General features: G+C 42.4%; 1 protein-coding gene across 3 annotated transcripts in view; it reads left to right on the top strand.

Moving 5' to 3' along the window:
* LOC138207994 (protein kinase C-binding protein NELL1-like) overlaps window positions 1–26,197 on the top strand; it is a 252,661-nt gene that overhangs the window by 157,572 nt on the left and 68,892 nt on the right. For 2 of the 3 annotated variants that reach the window (XM_069165604.1, XM_069165601.1), the window contains exon 13: window positions 12,512–12,637. The exons of the other annotated variant lie outside the window; for it this stretch is intronic. In XM_069165604.1, the coding sequence (XP_069021705.1) occupies window positions 12,512–12,637 (126 nt within the window). The remainder of the gene's footprint in view (window positions 1–12,511; window positions 12,638–26,197) is intronic. 3 annotated transcript variants of the gene reach the window in all.

The raw sequence follows: 26,197 nt of genomic DNA on the forward strand, positions 1-26,197 counted from the left end.
ATTGAAACATGAGAGCTGCTCAGCTGCCGGTCGCGCGGAGGATGCGACCTCTCCCCCTCTTCCTCTGTCCTCCAGCTGCTCTCTACTGTCAGGCGGAACCAGAGGGGCTGGCCTTAATTATGGGGAAGAGGTTGACTGTGACACTGATGCAGGACGGGGCGACGGTGTCTCCGAGGCCGTGGCCGAGCGGGGTCACGCCTCGCTCCCTGTTGCCGCATCTGCAGACAATGAGAGCCATTGCAGACCATCTGCTGCCGTTGCCCTCCCAACATTCCCCGGTACGGGGACAAATAAGCGTGTGTGTGTGTGTGTGTGTGTGTGTGTGTGTGTGTGTGCGTGCGCGTGTGATAGCTGCGTCTTCCCTCTCCTCAGCTACTCTACCGTCACTTTTCCGTTTCTCCCGCTGGGCCCCATGCTGACACATCCACCTTTCAGGAAAATGGGACACAGCCGCAGCGGGGCATGTAAAAACATTTACAAACTCAATTAAAAATTTAAGAGTCTGTGAAAAATCCTGCGGGGAAAAAAATAAATAAATCTCAATGTACAAAAATGTGGTTTTCTTTCAAAACCATGTTTTAATCATGGCATGATTGCTTCTGTTTCACCCGCCAGAGTTGAATTCAATCTTTTTTTCTGCAAATAATAAAATAAATGAAAGCAATGAAATATAGTTACAGTAAACTCTTATTCTACCCTTAACTGAATTGGATTATGAACAGTTTGATGCTATTTTCTTGCAGGGACAGAAGTGCGTTAAAGCAGACAGTCGTTTGTGCTTGCGCGGTCTTATTAATACGGCAGAAACCAGTTGCATATTTACATGTCAAGCAGACACTGAGCTGGAGAAGAATTCATTTAAAGTTGTGGTTGTAGAGAAAGTCAGATTTCCGCTGTTCGTTTAACTCTCCACTAAATCCTGAGAAACACGCCCGATAGCTAAATGCTCTTCATCAGCCAGTCACTGTACCTTTCTCCGTCTTGTGGCTTTGTGCTGGGCGTGAACAAAACGATGAGCTGGGAGACTCTAAAACAGTCCACGGAGCCGAGAGAAATTGCGGTCGTGTGTGTTCGTCCCTTCGAGTGACCTGCTTCACGTACAAATTTATTCAACCAGTTTTAGTTGTTGTTTTTTTTTAATCTGTAACTTCTTTAAGTTGCGGAGCTTTTAGTTCCTACTTCTTCTCTGCGACGTGTTGCTTCTCTGCTCTCCAGAAAGTGTTTTACGAGAAGCCGTTGGTGACTGACAGTTGGGGCTCGTCTACAGTTTGACTGAAGTTAAATCATGGCCTGCTTTAGAAAAATCCTCTATCTGCTTCTTTGATGAAGAGTTGAAGCTACGAGCCTGTGTAGATAAAAAAAAAAAAAAAAAAAAAAAAAAATGGGTAGAAGTTAACTACAACTAAGCAAGAGAAATCCAATCACCAAGTTTGATATTCTACTTGTGCGTTGCTGATGCAAACTCGGGCTAAAGAGTACGGCTTTGATCAAAATAAGGATACGATCTTTGTGTCAAATTAATTAATGTCTTAATTTCCTTCCGTTTTGAACGAATAACTTTGATGCCGTGTTTATTTCTCATAACAATGTTGCAGTTTGTGTCCCAATAACAATGGCGGCAGAGGCTCATGGGTATTTAAACCTTGAAGGTGCCAGAGCGTAAACGTAAAGGGTTGTCCAAGAGTGTCCCAAAATTGAAACAGAAACAGACAATAGCAATAAACTCCTGTGAACCAGTGGCCTCTCCCACATCCCAGCCCTGTTGCTCAGGGCAGCTCGCTACGTCTTTTAAAGCCTGTGCTAACAGAGACACCGGGTCACCTTTTTGTACTTTAAAATCCACAAATTCAAACAATACCCTTCAATAACTCCTCTGCGTGACATCATACCACTACAGCCCCGGTATCACGGCAAAGCGTGAAATAGACACGCCGGTCCACTGCAGTAAAACACGAGATAGTCACGCTTTGTCCAGGCTTTGATAGTCCAGGCGTGGAAGTTGCACGTTTTTCTGTAGCGGATGAAAATGAAACCCTGCGCATGCTTTGAGCCATGGGATTCATGGGAAAATTTGTACTTTTTGCAAAAATGCGTGCTCGGGGTTGGGAAACAAAAGACAACTCAAGAAAAACGTCGTCACCTCCTGGATTCGAAACTCCTCATCCCACATGGCATTGTGACTAATAATCCATCCCCCCTGCCTCCTAATACAGCCAAAACATTTCCTTTGTACTCGATCTCAAAAGTCTTTTGCGGGACCTTGGTCACATGATCTGGCGTCACATGACATTTACGTGCGTGTAAGTTTCACGCTTGCAAAATGTGAAACTTTCGGGTTTAGACAGCCCAAAGCGTGGCTATCTCACATTTTGCTGTTTTGGACTGGCGTGTCTATTTCACGCTTTGCCATGATACCGGGTTGATCACTAACAAAGTTATAAAGTTTACATTTTAAAGTGAAATAATTTGATTTCAATTATTCCCCACTCTCCATATCATTGCATTTGATTTAAAATGAGTGTCAATGTATTGTGAAATTTACATCTCTGCTATCAGGACGCCACCGGAGTTCAACTTATCAGCCAAACTTTATACGTATAAAGTTTGTTCTCCATTGAAATAGTGAATTCTTCGTTTCCTCCTCGCTCATACCTCCCACACGAACTCAAAGCGACTTGTGAATTACATAAACTAATCTCATAAGTAATCTACCAACAACCGTCACCATCAACTCCAAATTAAATCTGAACTCAAAATGAAAAAAAAAGAAAAGCATGTCAAAATAGACCTAATTTAATATCCACAGTCACACATGCACTCACACTCACGAGCATTATATCAGCATCAGTTCCAGGTAGCAGCTGCCTCTGGATGAAAATAACAATGAAGCTAATTAAGCACTCCCACACAGCCTTGTCAAATATGTATACCCCAATATCAGCTCTCCTGTCAAATGATTGCTGCCTGTCGTTGGTGAAGTCACAACAAGTGCGATGTTGTTTCTTTGGTGTATCTCAGTCTCTCCTTTTGTTTCTGCATCTTTTTCCGTCTGGATTTTTGTTCTTTGTCTCAGTTTCTATCTTTATTTACACCACGCACACACATGCACACACACACACACACACACACACACACACACACACACACACACACACACACACACACAATTTCCTTTTGCATTTGTCTTTCAATCTCGGCTTCTGTCCCTGTTTGAAAGTATCAGTCTGTCTCTCTGCATCTTCCTCTGTCATATTTCCTGATGTGCTGTGAGCCAGAATGATAGAGCTGCTTTTTTATTATTATTATTATTATTAATTTACCACAGTAACCAAAAACATGGTCCAAAACTTTATAACAGCTCCTCACCTCCTCGCTTTCCTTTTCTGCTGTCTTCCTTTTCAGCTCCAAGGTGAATGGTGATTGATGAGATGTCAATTAGATCATGCAGGTCGTTAGCTGCGTGGCATTGACTTGACCGAGCAACTCTATTCACTCATGTTTGAATCGAGCCGGTAGTCTGGTGTGTATTCGTACGCGTGTTCGTGAGGGTGTGTGAGATAATTAGAGCTAAAGTTGATCTATTTGCTGCTGCTGCCTGACTACCTGTGTGCGCCGTGGTAAAGCATACCGGTTAAAACGTGCGGAACCGGACTGCTTTAGACTTTATGTTCCCTTCTTGGGTTCATTGTCCTGCTTGTTTTAGTCTGTGTTTAATTAACCCTTTGAACCCTTTTGGCTATTTTCAGGGTCATTTCACTAACCTACACTTTTAAGCTCATATCTTGGTCAGAACCATTCATGCCGTATCTTCTTGTTGTTGTTGTTGTTGTTGTTTTTTCAGGACACTTTAGACTTTCTGAACCTTTCGCCTTTTCATTTCATAATACTTTGAGATCTTTTAATTCGAGGAAAAAAATATATTTTGTCTTATGAAATTGTTATGTTTTTATATTTATCTCACCCTAAAATATCGTCAGTCGAGATATATATATATATTTTTTTTTTTATAATTGTGTAGAGGAGATTGTCCAGAATCTGGGCATATCTGAACCATTTTTGTGGGACGATGTATGACTCAGCAATTTGAAAAAAAAAACATGTGCTTCAGTGCCTGACGGAAAATAAATGTGATGAATGACTCCGGTTGTCCAAACCAGGGACTCAGACTCAGAGCGCACGGCCGCTGTGATATGTGCTAATAACTCTGCCGGAGTGCAGTTCCACAAATACTTTTGATTGTTGAATGTTTTTTTTTTTTTTCATACAAAGTGAAATGCACTTCATGCGGAGTGTAACTACGACGCAGACTTCAAAGTCAAGTTTCTCTGCAACGCTTCGTCGCACGGACGAGGCGCTGACGTTTCCGCAGCGCTCATGTCGTGCCGTTTCATCGGGTATCTGCTGCGTTTCAATGGAATTTGCATCCACGGGGTTCTAAGGCTCAATGGAAGACAAGTAAAAACATTGTTTATGTGTGTGATACTGTGCGAGTTTACAAGCTGGACAATCCCGTCTTTATTAATGTCTTTTTCTGCATTTTTTTAAAATTTATTTTCTTTTAACCTCAGCTTACCGGATCTTTCGCTCAGACGGTTGTGAACACCCGCAGGGAAGTCATGTTCAGTCACAAACACAGACTTGTAATGTCCAGTGAAGCTACACAGAGCACCGGGCTCGGCGTCAAAGAGACGAGATTTAACTGTAGCTGTGTGGATTTCTTTTACTCCACTTCCTCTGAGTCATCCGCCGCTGGCCCTCCAGGTTTTGCCCGATCAACGCTTTCACACAACAATGAAGCGTGTTTCCTTTCGGCTGCGGGGGAATGCACAATCATTTGTAAGCCGAGGCTGCTGCAAAGGCAGGCCATAATGGCAGCTGTGTTAATACCTGGATCGAATCTGCTTTAAAGTCAAAGGCTTTCCTTTATCGTCCATTTTAAAGCTTCAAATCTACCAGTCGGAGTAGTTGTGCAGTTTATTTTTTTTATTTTTTTTATATTTGTCCTTATAAGGACCTATCAGACTGTAATATCTTTCCCCAGTTTGCAGGCTCTACGTATAATATGTCCAGAATATGTTTCTGTAGTGACAACCACCGCTCCTGGCTCCAAACTGATCCGGACTACCGAGACGGCGCCGTCCAACATCCGAACCCGAGTCCTCATTACGGCCGTTCACAAACCAACGGGTGACGTTTTTCTTTATTTAAGAGGAGGCTCTTTTTTTTTTTTTTTAATGTGATTGTTCTGAAGGAAAAAAAGCTGACTCCAAGCTTTTTGCCGTGAGTTGCGGTCTTGTATCACAACTGACAGTAAATCCTCTTTTCCACTGCCGGTACTGACTTCTGACCTGCTCAGCTGCTCTCTGACGCTTCGAGACACCGCTGTGACGTTTCCTTCGAGGCGCCGTACGACCGTTCCCCAACGGAAATCCCCCAAAAAAAAGAAAGTCGAGCTGATCTGGTACAAAGCAGTGGAAAAGGATCATAGGAGAAGGGAAATAGAAGAAGGAAATGATTATTATTTTTAGTGAGCAGGTGAAAATGGTCGTTTATGTTTACATAATTTATTTGTAGACAGAGGAAAGTAAACTCTAAAAAAAAAAAAAAAGTTTCTGCTGCTTTTGTAACACTGTCTGGATACGAGGTGTGTTTTCTCTCATTATGAAACATCAGACGCCGCTGCAGTGGATTGTGTCCGCCTCCCGCGATGTGCGGCGCATCTCTCTCCGCTCCGACGGACTCTGTTTTCTTTTCGGATTTTTACCTCCGGCGCCGCAATAATCTGTTAAACTGTGAGGAAAGGCGGCCGCTGCGCCGCCTCCTTACTGCCTGATGTATGGATTTATTTCAGTTAGCGGGCACCCAGGTGTACTTTTCTAAGCTCTGCAGTAAGTGTACCTGTGAGATCATCCTGCGTGCACACGCACACGCACGCGCACACACACACACACACACAAGCACCTGTCATCTACGGTAAACTGTTTCCCGTCTGCCATAAGGACTCTGTCACAGTTTCAGTCTTCAGAGTTTGTGTCTGAAAGTCTTGTTGCAGCTCCCTGAATGGCAGCTCCTCGTCGGAGTTGCAGAATGACAGATAGTTTGAACCCCCCCCCCCCCCCCTTTTTTTTTTTTTTTTTTTTCTCACGCTGTTTCCTCCTTCCGATAGAGAACCAGATACCGTTCAGTCCCGGCCTGGCTCCCGTCCTCTAAAGGCTCTCTAATTAAATGCGTCAGTAGTTCTTTTCGATCCTCTGACAAACCAAGAGTGGACTCGCAGCATCGGAAACGTGCGCTATTGCGTCGCATGTTGATTGTTCTTGTTATTTTTTGTTTGTTTTTGTGTGCGTGTGTTTGTTTGATTTGTTTGCAGCACAGAAAGATAAGAGGGTTTTAGTCATTGAGTTCAGCCACCGGAGGCTTCAGCATGCCCCCCCCCCCCCTCATCGTGGTAGATGAAACCCTCGTCCTGAAAAAAAAAACACAATTTCAGACTATATTAAAGGATAATAACGCACTTCTTTTCAAGTTGGTGCCAGCAGACGAAGTTCCCCGCTGAGGCAGGAAGAATGGAGCCTCCTTCACAGGTCGACGTTGTGCAAAGCAACGCTGTGCACGAGGCTATTATCATGTTGTATAATCGCTGGCTGAGATTCATTTCCTTCTTCAGTGGAAGCCGTTTTCCTGATGTTTACGCTCCGAAAATACACTGTCCGCGCAGGGCTATTAGCCCGTCACATGAATGAGAAGGATATTTTTCTTTTATCCTAGTTAGGCTGTGCCGAGTTTTCATATAAGGGCTGCGTGACATTACGCCTGTCAATCACCTGACACACTCAAAAATATGTCACACTAGAAAGTACGGGCGGAGCATCCAAAATCCTGAAATTTATGATGACGCGTGCCAACGGGCAGGCTGAGTATCACTAAATCAGAGGTTGTTCATGCGTTGTAACAGCATCACAACCTTGATACGGTTTTTTTTTTTTTTTTGCTGCATTTGCACCACAGAAACACGATATCCGGCTCAGACGGAGGTATTGGGATGAATTTGAGATGAAGCGACGACACAGCAAAACTCACCGAGGTGTGTGTGTGTGTGTGTGTGTGTGTGTGTGTGTGTGTGTGTGTGTGTGTGTGTGTGTGTGCGTTTTGATATTTATGAAGATGGAGAAAGGTGAGAGTCAGCACTGTTCATGGCCTCATAAGGGAAACATGAGTTTCTTTCTTTTGGCCCGGACAGACAGCAGCCGATATTAAGTTGTAGTTTTAAACCCTGTGTGCAAACTGCCGGTCGGAGTTTTCAAACTTCTGCCAGTTGAAGCGTATTGCGGAGTAGTTGTGAGTCACGTAGTGACTCAGGATTACGTCAGCGTTTCTGCTTAAGCCCTTGTGTTCAGAGATGAACTCACAGAAGGAGCTGATGCGCGAGTGTATAGTTACATAAGAGCAGAAGTAAATAATTACTCATGAATTACCCGCTACCTCGTCTCCTGTTACTCAGCGCTGCTCGGTCGAGGCTCAAATCTTCAAGCAGCTCAAAAGATGCCACGCTGACGTGTTGTATATTATTGTATTTAACACACCCGAAGGCAGAAAAACAAGACATCGGGAGCCCCGATGAGCACGCGGGAACTCCAGGAGTCGAACTTTGAACAAAACAACACGAGACGACACCAAAATTATTCTTCGATGTGAGAAAAAAACCAACAACAACAACAACAACATACTAACTTTGTTCCTCAAAGTGCATTCCTCCTTTTTTCAGACTAGGTTAGCAACCCCTACGCTAAGCTGACACATACTGTACCAAACCAGTCGCTGCATTGAAATGTATGTCTGAGCCCGACAGGCCCACGGGCGACGACAAGTATCTTGATTGCACGAGATCCTCTGAACTCTCAGTAAGACATGAGGAAGCCAGCTGACTCCGAACTGACGGTATAATTTCAGAATTTGAAATTGTAATTTATGCTACGCATCACAGAGAAAAGTAATCACAATGCCCGGTTAACTGCCCAACACAGTCGGGCCGTTTTCTTTGCGAAACTTTTTAACGGCGTAATTTCACACGTTCAGTTCATTGCGATGACTTGCTGTGCAGTGACTGGAACTCGCATATAGAATTAATGATTTGTGTAATAAACAAAAATACAGATTACTGAAAAGCAGGGTTTGTTTTTTTGTTTTTTCCTCACCCTGAAGATGAAACAAAACAGTTGATTAGCTCTAATACCAAATGCATTAGACAAAAAAAACTAAAGAAACATCCGATCCGCCGCGCCCGTATGTCGAAAGCAACGCTCTCCGCGAGTCTCAATTATCATGGTGTGTAATTGCTGGTTGAGATTAACTTCTGTGCGCACGGAAAAAGAGAGCGAGATAGGCAGAACGAGAGAGAGAGAGAGAGAGAGGTCACAGAAGAGGGGAATGCTTGATTGCTGAGCGTCGGTGGTTTTGTGGGCGAAGAAAAGTTCTGTGGAGACGGTGATGAGGGTTGTATCGAGAGGGACGATGGCATTTGGAGGAAGGAAGGACGGAAGCAGGGAAGCAGCTCCCGTTAAGTCTTTTATTGTATTTTTTTTTTTTTTTTTTTTTTTGGTAAATGCCTCAGAAGGAGGCACTTTTCTCGCAACTTGCACGCATGAATTAGCAATTTGTGTTCTTCAATTAGTGTCAGCTGGAGTTAATGGGTGTTGTTGCTACTCCAATCACTTTGGAAGGAGCCTCGACAGCAGCTTTGTTTTACTCGAGGTGTCTATAAATACTGAATTGATTCTTTCATATTATTTGAAGTGTCCTTGAACCCCAGACTCTTTTTACTGTTTAAAAAAAAAACAAGTATAATTGTGGTGCAGTATTGGATGTTGTTAATCAGATATTATAATTTTTGTATGTAAAATTCACTAGTATTTTAAAATCGGAATGTAAAGGTATGTTTTGAAGGAGGAGGGTTTGTCCCTGGCAGGATGAATCAATGCTATTGAGCCAAAACGTCTTTTTCCATTTCGTTGTCTGCCACTACAGATTGCGAAAACATATTTTTTTTTTGAACTCATGGTCAAATCTATTTCAGTAATTATTCGGAAAAACGAAACAAAAAAATGTTTCAATTCACAAGGCTTCTTTGCAAAAGCTGAAATTTTCTTTCCCGAACTTTGCCCTCTGATAATAATTTACAAACGCAAATAGTAGATGTTATATAGTAAAAAAAAAAAAAAAAAAAAAAGAGCACCAAAATCCTGCCTGATTGGAAACTGAGTTTGTGATTTGTAAAATGTAAAATCTAGGGGGATATGGGATTTGATCAATAACCCCTTTCACCACTAAAGTGCAGGATTTGAATCTGGAAGGCAACATGTATTCAATCTTTTGGACATCTACATACATATCAGAGGAGATCGATGGTAATCGTTCCTCATCCACCGAATTAAACCAGAATGGACAAACATTCTTACAACACACCCACATGGAAAAGGTCTGATTACTCGTAGATATGAGATAATTTCCTGTCTTGATTGCCTTCTCCTGATCTATTATTAGAGGTCTGTGAGAAGGGGATTCTCAAACTGAAACTGGATGAGGCTACATGGGATTTAATCTAAATTAAGTCCACGCCTCATCCGTCTCTGCTTTCAAATGAAGAGGTTCGGTGCAAAAGTCTATTACTTACCTCTTCGCTAAAAGGTGATCTGCGTTTAATGAACCACATCTGAGCCAAACTCAGTTTCCATTTCTAAAGACCAATCCAAATTCATTGAACTTAAAGCTTTTTCAAAACGCTCTGCTGAGTGACGGCCAATCTGGAAACCTCGAAATACAACTGGTTCACAATGTGTTGAGTTTGTTGAGTGTAAAACGTTTAAGAAAGCTCCCACGGAAGTGCACGAACGCAAACACGGGCTCGTCTCTTTGTGTCCGCCGAGCGCCAAAGTTTCCCATTTAGCGAACGCAACGGACTCCGGTGAACACTTTTGCAGTCGAAAAGGAATAATCTCTAAATCTGTCGCCATCTTGTCTCTCATTCAGAGGCGGCGGCTTCAGCTGAGCTTCAAAAAAAAAAAAAAAAAAAGCCCAAACATGAGCTGCTCGGAGATCAGCTGCAGTGGCGGGACTTTCGTTTGCAAACACGCCGGCGCAATCTGGGGTTTAACAGAGGACAGAAAAATAAAGGAGTTTCCCCGTCAGCGGGAGACAATATTGTGGTCGGACAGAAAGTTGTTTCCATTAACCTCTACAGGAAGAGGTGATGCAGATATGCCGGCACGTATGTCATCTTCTTCTTTCTGCCTCACGGCATCCAAACACTCGACACGCCGAGGCACACAGTCTTTCTCGTTTTCTCTCTCACACAGACACACAACGGGATGAGCTGGTGTAAACACACACTCACACACACACACACACACACTCACACACACACACACACACACACACACACACACACACACACACACACACACATACTCTCATACTCATACATGCACATAGAGACTCCTATCCTGCCTTATTTTTAGCTGTTCCCCCTACCCAGCCCTGACCTACATCACAGCATGAATAAAGCAGCAGAAAGATGAAGAAAGTGAGCTCGGAGGAGGGAGGGAGGGGAGGGAAAAGGGGGGTGGGGGGGGGCGGAGGAAGGAGGTCTGGGGTGGTGGTGGAGGGAGGGAAGAAGGGAGGAAGGTGAGGGAGGATGAGGAGGGAAGAGAGAGATGCACCGGCAAATCCAGAAAAAAAATTAATCCCCCCCCCCGCCCCCCCTCTGTGTGAAATGACAGTTCCAGTTCTGTCGGTAGAGACCTCACCTGCAACGGCGCTCCCAGCGGAGAGCTGCAGAGGGCAGACACACACACACACACACACACACACACACACACCGAACACAGGGTGGTGGTGGTGGTGGTGGTGGTGGTGGGGGGGGGGGGGGGGTGGACCTTGGAACAACAGAGATCAGAAAAGCCTCGTCGTGCCTCAGACTCGACACGAGATGCTTCCCCTCGCCCTCAAACAAAAGGCTGACCGAGGCGGAGGAGCTCTCGACTTTGAATCGCGGAGGCGGCGCGTTCGGGCGACATCACCGGCCTTGAGCAGCGGCCCCGGCGCCTCGCGTCCTATAAAGGATAATCAAATGAGTGGCTTCCAGGGCGGAGTAGGGCGCTTCAAAGGCGAGATGAAAATTTGATTCAGGTGTCGCTCGGCGGCCTTTTAAAGCACTCAAATAAGTTCCATGTTTTTGATGTAGCAGATCAATGCCTTTTTTTTTTTTCTTTTTTTTTTATGCCGAAGGCCGGAGAGGCTTTTGTACACCGTTGAACACTTTGATTGTGCAATTCAACACTCCTACTGAACACTCTCCAAGGATGAAATTTACAGAGAAAGAAACCTCTGAGTGCCCGCATGTAAGCCAATTACATACTTCATAAGCATGGGCGAGGAGGGGGGGGGAGGGGGGGGAGGAGGTGTATGAGCTGAACACCTCGAAGCTGGAACGTATCTATCCGAGGAGAGGATATGGAAATACGCTCTTCACTCTCTGCTTCCCCCCCTTAAGTGTAGCGTACAGAGTCCCTTAAGTGGTGGAAAGGCCTGTTAGCCTTGTGGGATAAAAAAAAATAAAAAAAAAACCATCTCTCTAAAAAACAACAACAAAAAAAAATACTCTGTACCGTGCAAGTACGTGCACATAAAGATTTTTAGGGGCCCCAACTTTCTGCATAACACCTCCCCCGTGTGTTTTCCGATCCCATTTCATCAGCAGCCATCCGGCTCGGCTAATGCTTTCCCCCGAGCGCCGCGAGTTTTTAATGCTCGCGCGATGTCTTTCAAGCTACATTAGCGAAGAGGGAGTCTGTGTGTGAAGAGAAGACGTAATCTATCATGATATTAGCCGTACATTATGGATGTCGGGGACGACGCCGCTCTCGGATGTCTCCCCGTCCCCCCCCCCCCGTCCCTCCGTCTCATCAGCTCTTCCTTTCCTTTAGCGTCCTCTCCTGTCTCTTGTCTCCCTTTCTCTTCTTTCTTCGCTTTCCCGTCAGTATATTTGTGTCTGTTTGTTGTTGTTTTTTTTTTGTTGTTGTTTTTTTTTTACAATCTTTTCCTCTTCCCTCTTCTTTCTTTTGTGCCCTTAATTCTTCTTCGCTCTCCATTTCCTTTTCTCTGTTATCTCGTTTTTTTTTTTTTTTTTATCGCATCTAATCAAACAGCAAACTCTGATTTATATATTTAAATGGGAACAAAACCTCCTTATATAAAAAAAAAAAAAAGTTCCCTTGTTTTGCTGAGATGGATCAATGGGGGCAGTTTTTCTTTTACACCAGTTTTTGTCACACAAAGGTCTAAATATGAATGAATTAGCGAGGGGAAGGCCAGAGTCCACGCTTTTTGATTTGAGCAGCATTGGCTCTCCGAGCTTCGGTCACCTGCTTCGATCGCTCGCCTCGAGTCTGCGCCTTTAAAAGAAAACCCGTCCGGGGAGTTATTAATCCGCCGTATCTGCTCTGTTTGTCCTCAGATATCGACGAGTGCGCGACGCAGATGCATTACTGCCAGTCCAACACGGTGTGCGTCAACCTGCCCGGCGGCCATCGCTGCGACTGTCTTCCAGGCTTCATCAGGGTGGACGAGTACTCCTGCACCGGTACGTCTGCGTGCACGCCAACACGTTACCGCCCCGGCTAAAAAAAAAAAAAAAAGGATTATGAAATCTGATTATTGGAATACTGTTTACTTTACTTCACACTCGGCTTTTTAACCAGGAGGGAATGAAGGGAAAGCTGATTTTGCTGTTATTCGATGTTCGGTTGGATACCGATTGACTCGTTGTTCGCTTTTAAGCTTCTCTTCTGCAGGGTTTTGAAAGAATATTTGAATCTACTGAACAGAAAGAAAAGGTCACCCGAGATTATTTGTGACGCCGCTGGAGCCGTTTTGGCAGTTTCGCGGGAACATTTCTCCACCTTGCAGTAATTGTGGTTTTCCATTCATCAGTGTTGTTCTTCAGCCCTTTCAAGCCTCACTAGCAGCGAGACTCTTTGGCAATGTCGGTTGGTCTATTGAGTCCAAATTGAAATGTCAGATTAATTCCCCTCAAATTTCAGTACAAATATTCAGACGAGCGAGATGGATCTCAGATATTCACCCAATCCCCTGACTTTTCATTTAGCGCGACTAACAGGTTGCCATTTTGGTCCCGAGTGAAATTTCTCTCCAACTAGCGGATGGATTTCTGTGAAATTTATCCCCCGGGGGAACTTTCTTTCATTCATAAATCATAGTTGCATTGGTTATTAATTTATGACTTTCCCTCACTTTCCACGTAGTATCCCCGATGTGATTAAAAAGGGAAATAAAAAGGACAAATGTTTTCATTAAGTTGTGGGGAAGTAGATCTATTGACTTTTCAGCCTTACATGTAAGGAAAGTAGTCCATGATAAGTTAACTGAATGAATGGATGAATAAGTAAATATGTAATGTCCTCTATTTTTCAGTTTTATCCCTAAATTATCTTCACTCCAGTATTCACATTTCGCAGTGATTCCTATAAAATGTTGGCGCCCATTGACCTCCAGCCGCACGGCTCTGCGACTGTGACGCTTAAACTTTTATTTTATCATCTGAAATTAAAGCGCCGGCGTTTTTAAAGCCCGGTGTCATCGAACGGGAAGCAGGCGTTCATTTTTTTTTTTTTTTTTTACCGGCTTGTTTACCATAAATATTCTGATTGAAAAATATTTTACCGTTACAGTTTCCCTGACCTTCTCGCCACTGAATGTCGGGGGCGGCTTCGCCAACACGTTCACCTAATTTTAACAACACGATGCAAATGTTCCGACTAGATTTATCCCAAGATATTTCTCAACATTTAGTATAATGACTCTGGCAGTGCTGGGTTTAAAATAGTGGGGTTGTTTTTTTTTCCAGGGGTTCAGAGTGGCATGTTTTTCTCAAGAGTAAATAGAATGTGGTCGGTTGCTGCTCAGTGTTTTTCTCCAGAGAAGTGTTCTTTAATTAGCTCTCAGTTGGCAGCCACGTAGGGACAGCGATCCATGGACAATCAATCCATTTTGCAGCTTGTAAACTGTCCTGGCTGCTGACTGGGAGCCCAAGGAGCACTCTCCACATCTGCTGGGAGAGATAAATCCTCTCGCTGTCTCCCGGTTCCCTCTTCCTGCTTCCCCCTCGGCGGCTCCTCCAGGGCGTCAGATCCTCCGCTCGCGTGTAAAACGGAGTTCGCGGTTTACGGTCGCGGGGAAGCGACTGCTCGTATTTCACGACGCTAACAGGATTTCGCATTAGCTTCTGTAATTGGTTGCTTGGGCTGAAAATCTGCATTGTTATTCCTCATTGTGACTGGATCTGGGATGGTATTTGGTAATGATATTGTTGGCTCTGCATTGAGGAGGACTCACACAGACGTACTGTAAAACCAGCTTCGAGTTTTCTCTGGTTTAACTGTCCATTCGTTCCGTCGCGCGATTAGCGTTGAAAAAGTTGAGGGAGTTCGGAAACTGCTTTTGATTGAATAGGAGAGGCAGAAAATTTGCTCACGTGATCGGAGTCGGGAAGCTTTTATGAATAAAAATAGCGGAAGTTCTGCAATGATGCCACTTTGTTTTATGATTTCAATTCTTCATACTGGCGAGTGGCCAAAGACAATTGGTTTGGTGCGTATAATAAGAAGCTGCAATCCCATCAGGGAAACAAATTCATATTTTGAAAAGTAAAAGCCCTACAAACTATGAATGGCTAAAAGTTTTGAATACATGCTGCGTTCAAATGAAACGTGTGAGCTCGTGGTTACAACATGGGAAGTCGTATGCACCGTATGCTTGGCGTTCAAGTGGTTATGTTGTAGAAACATAGTTGCTAGGCAACTGCAACGTGTAAGGCGTCTAGAAGCCACAGAGGCTAACAATTTAGCAAGCTAACAGACAGCTAATTAAATGCAGAAAATGGAAAGGGCGAAGATGAGGCCGCTGGGAGGATGAACATTGTCCTCAGACGTAGTCTATTATTTAAGTTATGAAGACCAACTACGTGACAAAATTACAACATATTAGCTTAACATCATAGCGAAAAATAAACTTCCAGGCCCTCTGACATTTCCGTAAACGTCAGCAAACACGTCACAACTCGTGAACTCCAGGCTTATAGAAAATGTTGCGTTCCGACGTCGTGAATACCACAAGAGGGCGCCGTTCACGTGGACTCTTCTTGTGTACACGGTGAATACGACCCCATTTGAACGCAGCAATCGTCTTAATCTACAAGGGACTCTACTGAAGGAGGCAGATAAATATAGCGAAATAATAAAGTCCAGTATTTCTTTATATAGTGCAGTAAACATGTCCGAAATGGCACCAAACTATATGTTCATGAAAATTGTAGATTCCAATAGGCTATATGTTACGTAGCTCCTTTCGATACCTCACATTACTTTAACAGCTCTTCACAAATGTAAGATTTTGACTTGTTTTTCATGAATATAAAATTCAGGATCTCGTATGCGTAAATCTTGAAAATCGTCTAGAACCGAGATAAAACACAGGAACCGCGGGAAGAATGTGTTCCGACGGTCGCTGATGGCCATAATATGTTTGTTCCTTTCCCTCTTTGTGTCCAGCCCGTGTGTGTGTGTGTGTGTGTGTGTGTGTGTGTGTGTGTGTGTGTGTGTGTGTGTGTGTGTGTGTGTGTGTGTGTGTGGGTGTGCGTTTGTGTGTGTACTGCATGTGTGTTGAAGGACATCAGGCAGGTCTTAACTTCATCCACCCACAAACTAATCTTGCATCACTCTAGGCAGCCTATTTTCAATCTGAGCAGCCGCATGCTTCCTTCGAGGGGTGTTAGTAGGTGTAGCACTTTTCCCACAACATATATCACTTTGTTTGCTTTTTTTGGACACCCTCAGCCTCGTCCCTCTCCCTCTCTCTCTCTTTTTTCCCTGCCTGGCGGAGGGGCCTGTCCTTTGTGAAGACAGCGCCCTGTAAACAATAGCAGGCTGCAGTAATTGTGGTTCCACTTGATTTCACCTCTATGGAAGCAGGGGAGCAGCTCTGGGGGAAACCAGGGGGGAGGAACGGAGGGAGGGAGAGCGGAGGCAGAGAGTGTGAGGTCTTACTCCTCCCCCACCCCGCTTTGCAAAATGGTTGTCGCAGCTTACCGGCTGCCTTAATGCTTAAAATAACACCTGCATTTAAAGGAAAATTTGATGCGGAACTTACAATGTGTACATGACCCGCGATGTTTTGGCGTCCGTATCTTTGGTTCTCAGTACTTCGCACTGCACTCCCCGGAGATCACCTGTGAATCAAAGCAGGTTGGAACTATGACATCTTCTTCATTTGGACTTCGTCCAGGTTTGACAAACCACCAAAAAAAAAAGAAAAATAAATTGACTCTCACTTACCCTCCTCCTCGTCTTGCAATGTGTGCAGTTTTTCTACTCTTTTAATACGAACTGATCCGGGATTTGCTGTGGGGTATTTTGATTAAACACATTAATCTACAGTATGTAAGCACAAAATGCAAATTTGCCTCGCGTCAGTTATGTGTACAAAATTCCAATTTGGAAAAACAAGCCATCCGCAGGCATTCCCCCGGGGCACTTTCCTGCTCCGCCTTGTTGGTAATCCACCCTCATATAAAAGTTTCTCTCCACTAACTTTTATATGCTTCTCAAACCTTGTATTTGTGCTCAGGATTACATACCCAGTTTTTACTCTGTTAATTAAAAAAACTAAAATCCATCTCATTAGAAGCAATCTGAAAAAGAGCTTTGATGCTTTTTTTCCCCCTGGTGCATCTCTGATTGTCATCCCGGTGAGGCCGCATTATACTCTTTCTTATACTGGTTCAGATGACCAAAACAAAGTCAAATAAACAGGAATGCTGTCTAAAACTGTAAATTTTAAGCCCAGCTCGTTGTATTTTTTTATGTAGTAGCAAAATAAAAGGTTGGTAAAACATCTTATCTCAGCTTCTCAGCTGGCCTCAAAGGGTCATAAAAATAGAAAGATGGGTCTGCAAGTATCAGTCTTAAAACTCAATGTCGAATTAAACACAGCATATAAGGTTTTTAGTATTGATTATTATTTGGAATATAACAGAATAACAAAACTAAGTGAGGTCGCATTCATATATTTGAACTTCAGAAATAAATCAGCAGGTGGAAAATCTGCATTTTGTTTCTCAGCTGATCAGAAAGACTGAAACTATCTGACCATTTTACTGCTCTGTTAACAAACCAGACTAATGTCAACACCTCTTTAGTACACAAAGACGATCTGTTAAGTATCTTATGGCAGGTTCTAATCTTGTGTTTACAGTTTGGTCGGATTAAGATTATTTAAAAAAGTCTCTCCATCAGTAACTCATTAGTTGGTTCTGAATCAGTTTCTGACTCAGATGTCAAAATCTTCTTGCAAATCTGGCAGATCATAGCAGTACTCAAACTTACATAGTGTTGATGAAAGTAAACTGTAGATTAATAAGAATAATACAATGTAATGTTGTGGGGATACACGTCATTGCAGTGGAGGTATTTTCAAGCTAATCATAAAGTTGCAAAGCAGCAATAAAAGAGATACATTGTCAGGTTTTACTCAATAATAATAATAATAATAATAACAATAATACCTTTATTTATAGTTCACCTTTCAAAAACATGCAATTTAAACAGACCCAAACACAGGATATAACAAAATACAGTTAACAGTTAAAAATTTGATAAAACTGAGTCTTCAGAAGAGATTTAAAAGACAATACTGGGTTTTTATCTGCCTGAGAGTTTCAGGCAGTAACATCTTAGAATCAATTCTAAAACTCACAGGTAACCCGAGAAGGGCACCGCGGATTGATGTGATATGCTTGCTTCTCTTAAGACGAGTTAAACACCTGGCAGCTGTGTTTTGTATCAACCGCAGTCTTTGAATGTCTCGCTCGCTGATACCAGATTACGGCGCATCGCAATCGCCAAGTCTCGACCTTTTCTAAGTCTGCAGATGAAAGGGGGGGCTTATAACGTCGGGGCTTATAACTCTGACTTAGCAGTCTTTCATTTGACAGGTACTGTAACTATTTCGGATGATGTCACGTGTCTTTGCACTCAAGTGTGATTCATGCTGCATGAAAACAGCTCCTGCAGTGTTTACCGTTAGGGCCTGGGTGATTCGGTGCAAAGGGAAAGTGGTGGGTTCAGTCTGTTTCAACGGGATACAACGGTGCCGCCAAGGGAACAGAACCAAGAGAAACAGTAATAGTATAGCACCATAAGTGTAAAGTGTCATTGTGTAATGGTGGGTAGATTTATTTTCATGTGCCTTTTGTCCTGATGGCAAAGCGTGAAATAGACATGCCGATCCATCACAGCAAAACGTGAGCAAGCCACGCTTTGGCCTGCCGAGGTCTGAAAGTTATGAATTATAAAAGCGTGGAACTTATACGCGCGTAAATGTCAATGTGACGCTGGAGTCGTTTTTCTTTGTACACAAACCCCGACCACGTGTTTATTTAGTAACCACAATGACATCTTTTAGCAAAAAGTTTCATTTTTGTGTAAATCACTTGGCTCTACGCATGCAGTAGGTTTCATTTTCTTCCGCTACAGGGAAACGTGTAACTTCCAACACCGGCGTGTCTATTTCACGCTTTGCAGTGATACCGGGTGGCCACTACACGCCTGATTATGGTACTGCAAGTTCTGTCTAAGATCAAAAAGCTCCGACTAGTCAGCAGCAGTGGTCTTATCCTCCATATTTTGTTGTTGGCAGTTGATGAATAGAGTGTGCGCAGGACACGTTTCCTTAAACCTCCAGACAGTGAGTTCGGGGAGACGGCGTGAGGGTGAATACAGACGTTGATGAAATAGCTATTTATTTTAAGAGCAAAGTGAAGAATTTTAACAATGCGTTTGGCTAAAGACTCCAATTTGCTAAAAGTGTCGATGATACTGGTGTTCACTGTCCTCTAGTGCAAACAGAGCTCAAATGCTTTCCCCCCCGTGGAAGGTCACAATGACCTCTGACTCGTGTTGGTGGATAAGAGTTGTCTGCCAGAGCTTACTGTGAAAACGCCAGTCCGACTCCCACTGTGTACTTATCTGAAAGAACTCCGGGTGTTAAGAGGACTTGTTTTTCTGCATTAATCAGGCACTGATAAGGCTCGCAGTTCCAGACTGAAAACTGCAGAAATAAAAAGTTTCAGGTTCTTCCGTGCTACTCGACATCGTCTGCGATTAAACTTCCTCAGCAGCTTCACCAAAGGCCTGGAGATATAGTGCAGTGTAATACTGCTATTTTAAAATGAAGCTATTAGAAGCTGTAATTCTGCCACACTATATGACACTCAAGACACTTTAATGTAGCAGCTGTCACAATTTTATCATCAGACCATTATTATTGGCTGGATTTATTACAGACATTTTAGTCTTGGCTGATTGTTGATATTAATTTAGGTATAAAAATGTTTTTAGGCCGCATGTTTATGTATTGATGAATCTGTTGCTTTTCCTAAAATTCCAATACGTCTTAATTTATGGTATTTATAAAAAACTGGAATTCAGCTGTTTGTCCGTGAACTGTGTTCATCTGATAACATTTTACCATTCGGCCCAACCGACCAAAGATTTCTGTCGTCCTATATTCATATATTGTATAAATATACAACTGTGTATTTCACTTTTAAGTATAAATTGATCAGTGAATCCCTCCGTTCAAGCTCAAATTAATATCATTAGCGTGTCCACCTGTGACTCCATTATTGTTTCCTTTATTGTTTAGCTGACATAAACAAACCGTGGTACTTTAATTGTATTGACTGAACTTGAAGTGTTTGCACGTGTTTGCATGTGTTTGGGTTTCAGTCGACTAATCCTCGATTCAAACTGCCGCCACGTTACACGTTTATGATTCCTCTAATGTATATTTCTCCGCTATCCTCCCCGTGCACTACTGATCAATACTTTCTTTTTTTCTTCTTTTTTTTTTTTCTTTTCTAATCAGCCTGTTCTTCACAGATAATTTGCTGAGGCGCTGCCGTAAAGCTGACCAGAAGAAGCTGCCATTAATTTCATGCATCAGCTGCTACATATATTCGTCTAAATTCTAGCATTGGAAAAGGCTGCATCCCCTCCCCGCAAGATACATTACATGTTTAATGAAAACGTAATCAAATCCAATTCCAATTATACATGTAATGATTGTGGAGCCCAGGTGTGACGAGCCTGGAAAACCTTGGCAACCCTCCCTGTATACATTAACCGTTCAAAAATGGAGGTCATGTTGTTTAACTGGCTTGGCACCCGCCAATTTATTAAGCCCATCAAACACAGTTTGGGAAAAGGAAGGAGGGAGTGAGATAAGTTTTTCCTTCACCCTCACTTTCATCCATTTGTAATTGCCTCTGAGAAGCTGGTGTTTATATTTAGCTTCCCCCCCCCCCCCCCCCCCCCCCATAAAGGTTTGATGTAAGGAGTGTTTCTTCGTGTTCGTCATCGGACTGTACAACCGTCCAGAGTGATGTCTGTCTTCATGGTACGCTGCTTGTCGGTTAGCTTCGTCTCTTTTTTCTTTGATGCGTTCTCTTCCCATTCCCGAGATGCGTGGGGGGGGGGGGGGGGGGGGGGGGGGGGGAATGCTCTTAAGCTATGCATGAGATGGATATTTACTGACAGAGCCCATTAATGGGACTTGCTATCATTAATATGAATTGCTGCCTAAGCATCTTTATTGGCTTGAGCTGTATATTTCACTGGGTATTAAATTCATTGTATTGTTTGCTTCTTTGCTGCTGCTGCACAGAGACGATATGAACTGGGTGGTCAGGACACTGTAAAGCAAACTCGACGCTAATGCCGCCGAAGGAGCGGCTGTTATTCATGTTGTGAACGAGGATATTTGCAGCGTAATGAGAGGCTCTTGTGTTTTCAAGTGCTAGGTCTTTAGTGTTTCATGTTAATAATGACGTGATTGTAACACACTCTGCTGCTGTGCAGATTTCTCTCCTGGTGTCACTTCTCCTGTTCCCCTGGTCCATTTTATTGCGAGCCGCGCTTAGATACATGACATCATGATTTATTTATTTTTTTTTAACTAAAAAAAATATTTGGTTTTTCCTATCACTGCTTGTTCAAGTTGTTCAAGTGGCCAAACAAAGTTAATGGACGTAACCCAATTTGGGGCCCACCAAGTTTGGACAGCACCTTCTTTGTTTTGGTATTTGACAAGCTCTTGCTTATTTTCCTTTTTTCGTAATTGCTGTAAAATCCTAACCGTAATGACTGAGAACCGTACATTTTCTGTAGCAAAAACGGCATAATATGACTTGGCTATGTACAATATGGTGCTGTTAAGCTTCTCTATGAAATTAAATTGGCCCGGGTTTCAAGAATGACGGTATTCTCTCTCTCGCTCTCCAACTGATGCCCATGTGCTGTTAGTGTGTCCTGTATGTCACTGATTTTGGGCTGAAAAGAAACAAAATGGAAAAAACTGGCAAATTTTGACAATAATTTCCACAAAATAATCACTTCAATGTCAATCCATGTGGCGTAGTGCATCCAGAATAATGTTTGGCCCTTTGTAGGAAAGAATTTGTTCAGAACCTAGTTCAGTTAAGTCATCAAAACTGCTCACTTAAGTTTAACTATGTAAATATCTGGTCTCGTGTTAAAATCAGACATTCTGCATACTTGCTCCCCAGGTCTCCTCTTCAGAATACTTATTGTAAATAGGTATTAATGTTCATATCTTCCATGTAGTTACTGTAAAAAATAACTGTACTGAAACAAGTAGATTGTACATTGTTCAGGGGCACCTTAAGTGGTCTTAAAAATTCACCAAAATGTATAAAGGTCCATAATTATGTCCTGTCAGGACCCCTTTAAACCCTGTTTAGTCTTAGTAAAATCTTCTTATTTCTAAAAACACACACCTGCATACAGTAGCTCTGAGAAGCAGCTGTAAAAGGTGGAATAAATTGACCGGAGGGTCAAAAAAAACTGCCTCTTGAACTCCAGGTAGATCACTGCAGGGAAATTAGAAATTTTCTCCAACTAAATTTATGGAAATCCATGTCCTTCAGGTTAAATGCTATGACAGGCAGTCAATATTTTTTCCCCCGTGGCCCAGGACAGATCTCTGCTGAGTTCACATCACGTCAAGGTGAGCAGCAAGGCTGAGGCAGAAAGTGAGCATGACGACTTTGTGTTAGCAAAAAAAAAAAAAAGGAAAAAAAAAAACCTTGAAATGTCTGCCATGCTCTGTTCTTCTTTATGGGCTTGTCACTGGTCATTAAATTCCACATTACTGAAGTGTTCTGCTTGACATTATTGAATGGAGTGACGACTTAAGAGATGAGGACATGTTTTAGAAATTTACTATGCAAAGTAAAAGTGAATCATGAGGTGATGGTTTAACTCATAGATCCCCTAATACACGCTGAGTCAAGAGTAAAATATGTGTAATCAGAGAGAGTACAAGAAAACCAAAAGTGGGTATAAATAACCAAATGTTATAAAAAAAAAAGGAAAAAAAAGATAACTGGTTGTGTGGAGACGGCTGCAATTCTTAAAGGCAGGAAGAGAGATCAAGGTCGTTGAGAAAGAGCTTTGCACAGATGCACAGAGAGGGAATTTAATTATGAAACTGTACATATGTGACTAAATCTGCATCAGGATTACATGTTTAACCCTCGTGTTGTCCTTGGGTCCTTGGTAGCTGTGTTCAACCAATTTCTATTTTATTTTCATATTTTTTTGGGATCATTGGTGACAAGGAGGCTGTGAGGGTTTCTTTAAAGAATGATGACCGATGATCCCAAATCATATAAAAATATAAAAATAAAACAGAACTTGCACAGCTTGCGGGTCATTTTGACCCGAGGACAACACGAGGGTTAATTCAGTTCAGTTTTATTTATGAAGTGCCAAATCATCATTAAGTCATCTCAGGGCGCTTTTACATATTAGGTCAAGACCTTACATTATAATAGAGAGAAATATGGAGTAAAAGCTCGCTTATAACGGGAATCAGAACTGGGCAGCCGTCTGCTTTAAACGTTTGGGGTGAGGGGAGAGTGGAGAGAGAAAAGAACAGCATAGAGGAACAATAAACCAGGGGTTTCCAAAAAGTTACTGTACTGGTTGCTCGCGAGCTAACGTTGAGTTTGTTTGTGTGTTGAGTACAAGCGGCGACCAACAGTGACGTCACCCGTTGGTTTGTGAACGGCCGTTATGAAGCCCGGAGTTCAGATAGTGGCTGTCGCCATCTTACTGGTTTAGAGCAGTTTGGAGCAGGAAGTGACCATATATGGACAAGAGGAACGAGGATGAGCGAGCGGTGGATCTGACTCGATCTGATTAAAAATCCGACGATACTACGTCCTGCCTGCAGATAGTGGAAACCTGACTGTAACACATGCCTGTCAATCAAACAAACACGCCCCCAAAAACACAGCTTTTTGACACTTCTTTTTTAAAATAATGATGGGATTTTTTTTTCCCGATGAGGCAACTTCAGCTTGCAAAACTTTGATAACTTGTGGAAAAACTTTATGGACTTAGAATTCGATTAGAGAAGTTGAATGGGAGTCGTCCACTTTTATATACAGTCCATGGTTCACTATCAATTTGTTATTGTTCACATAAAAGAAGCTTATTCAGCTGCCTTTGGTGGAAGTCAGCGGTGAATAAATGTTACATTTTGTAAAAGTAGCTCGCAGAGGAAAAAAGGTTGGAGACCCCTGCTATAAACACTGGGCAGGTTGGTGGAGCCATATAACCGCAAATCACAGATACCTTCAGAAAGGGAGCAGGGAGGACAGAGAGGAAAAAAAAAATCTCAAACTGCAGGAGAGAGAAGACACAAAGTTAACGATTCAGTGTGAGTGTGTGGAGAGTGAAAGAGCGTTGAGGAGTTGAGAGGTGCTCGGCGCATCGTGGGAGGTCTCAAAGCAGCTCAGGGCCTTTAGCAGCATAACTACGGGATGACTCAAGGTGACCTGAGCCCCCACCATTAGCTTTATCAAAAAGGAAAGTTTTCATCTTGAAAGTCGAGAGGCCGTCTGCCTCCCAAACCCAAACCGGGAGCTGGTAAGGGTTTTGCCTGCCGTTGTGCTTTTTGAAACGTAAGCCTGAACTCTGAAAGCGAAGCTCTGGGATAAAAAAAAAAAAAAAAGAAGAAGTCTTTAAGACATGATGGAGCTTGATCATAAAGGGCTTTGTATGGCAGAAGGACTTTAAATTGTATTCTTGATTTTACAGGGAGCCAATAAAGAGAAACTATTATATGGAAAAAATGGGATTTCTCTTTGTAAATCCCGTCACTTGTCTCACGACAGCGTTTTTGGATGAACTGGAGGAATTTAAGAGAGTGAGGACACACTTGGGAATAATAAGGAATTACAACAGTCCAGCCTCAAGTAACAAATGCATGCACTAGTTTTTCAACATCACTTTTTAAGACAGGATGTTGCTAATTTTGACAATATCCCACAGATGAAAGGTTCTACAGCATGAATTACTGTTATTAAGCTTGTTTACTCGTCCGACAAAAATAAACCATTTCCACGTCACTCTAAAGTCCTTTGTTCAGCTTTCTGGATTTTCATCCTGGAGAGGACACGCTTGTCATAGCAACCATTATTGCCTGACATCTCCCTTTTTCCTGGTTTCCAAGAAGGAAAAAGAAAAAAAGCATAGACGACATAACTTTTTGAGGGATTAATCTTCACGTAATGGATTTTTGTTGTTGTTGAATTACAGGTCTTTCATGTAAAACTTCCGCGATGACTTTGTTCAAACATGACAGGGACATTACAAATTATGTATGAAGAAGGTTCCCACCATTATGTGCCAAGCTGTTTTGTTATCTTGTCCTTGGCATAGAGAGGCACCAATTATGTTACATCATTGCCAGAACAACTTCCACCCATCTTTTCAAAAGTTTTTTTTTTTTTTTTTTAAATCTCACAAAAAGTCTCTCTTTAGAATAAAATCTGCCCCTATATATAATCAAGATAAATATATTCCTATTGTGATCTTGTGGCTGAAAAAACTTTACATTCCAATATCCTAAAGTTTAGTTGATGTACATTTAAAAACTCTCGTTTTGTTCAAAGAAAATAAAAAACCCATAGGAATTTGGGTTACTACATAGACTGTATATTAAAGTGGACGTAGCTTTTGGCTCCGAAAAGTCAGGCCGATGCAGAAGTGCGATACCACCGGGTGCCACTAGAGGTTGTCTCCAAAAAGCATCGGTTTCTGTAGACCCCCATTCAACTTCTCATGAAATTTTCAGTCAATAAAAGTTTTACACAAGTTTCCTGTATGTCATTCGTTAAATTTACTCTTGCAGATTCGTGTTCTGACGGTCCATCTGACAATAATCCCGTCATTAATTATAAAATAAGCTTAAAAAAAAAAAACAGTTTTGGAGGCGTGTCTATTTAATTGACATGGCTGTGCCGCAGTCAAGTTTCCGCTATCGGTGGGCGGGACGTAGTATCGCCGAAGTTCCAATCAGATTGGTCAGATCCACCGCTTGCTCCTCCCACAGCTCGTCCAAATATGGTCACGTCCTGCTCCAAACCGCTCCGAACTAGCATGATGGCGCCGGCCAAACTCTGAAGTCGAGGCTTCATAACGGCCGTTCACAAACCGACGGGTGACGTCACTGTTGGTTGCCGCTTTGTTCACTATCACAAAAAAAAAAAAAAAAACAGGAAACGTTAAGTATGTGGTAAATGTATTGGTCCATTTTAATAGTTTCAGCCTCCATCTTGTGCATGTTTTTACTCGTAACGGCTTCTCTTATTAACACCTAAGCCAAGTATAAATTGCTAAATGGCAGAAGTTTATGTTTCTGTGTGTGTTTGATACCGTAAATGTACCACAAAATCCCCCTTTTCAAATATGACACAAACTTAAAATTGGCAGAACATTAATGAAAATCTGCTTGTATTAAAAGAAGTGTACGTTTTATTTTTTTCATTTTGATTTGCTCATTTTAGCCCAAACTGATTCTGGGTCTGCAGCAGCAAATCACTCCTGCAATATTTTCAGAGGGTGAAGTTTCTCCACAGAAAGATTAAAAAAAAAAAAAAAAAAAAAGTCTAATAACAGCCCTCAGTAATAGCTCTGGTGAGATGTGAATAAAGAGAATTTGATTGTTTTATACTAATTACAATCCAAGTCATGTC

Source organism: Embiotoca jacksoni, unplaced genomic scaffold (assembly GCF_022577435.1).
Source record: "Embiotoca jacksoni isolate LCO1_2020_lvr unplaced genomic scaffold, fEmbJac1.0.p SCAF_35, whole genome shotgun sequence".
Classification (NCBI taxonomy): Eukaryota; Metazoa; Chordata; class Actinopteri; family Embiotocidae; genus Embiotoca; species Embiotoca jacksoni.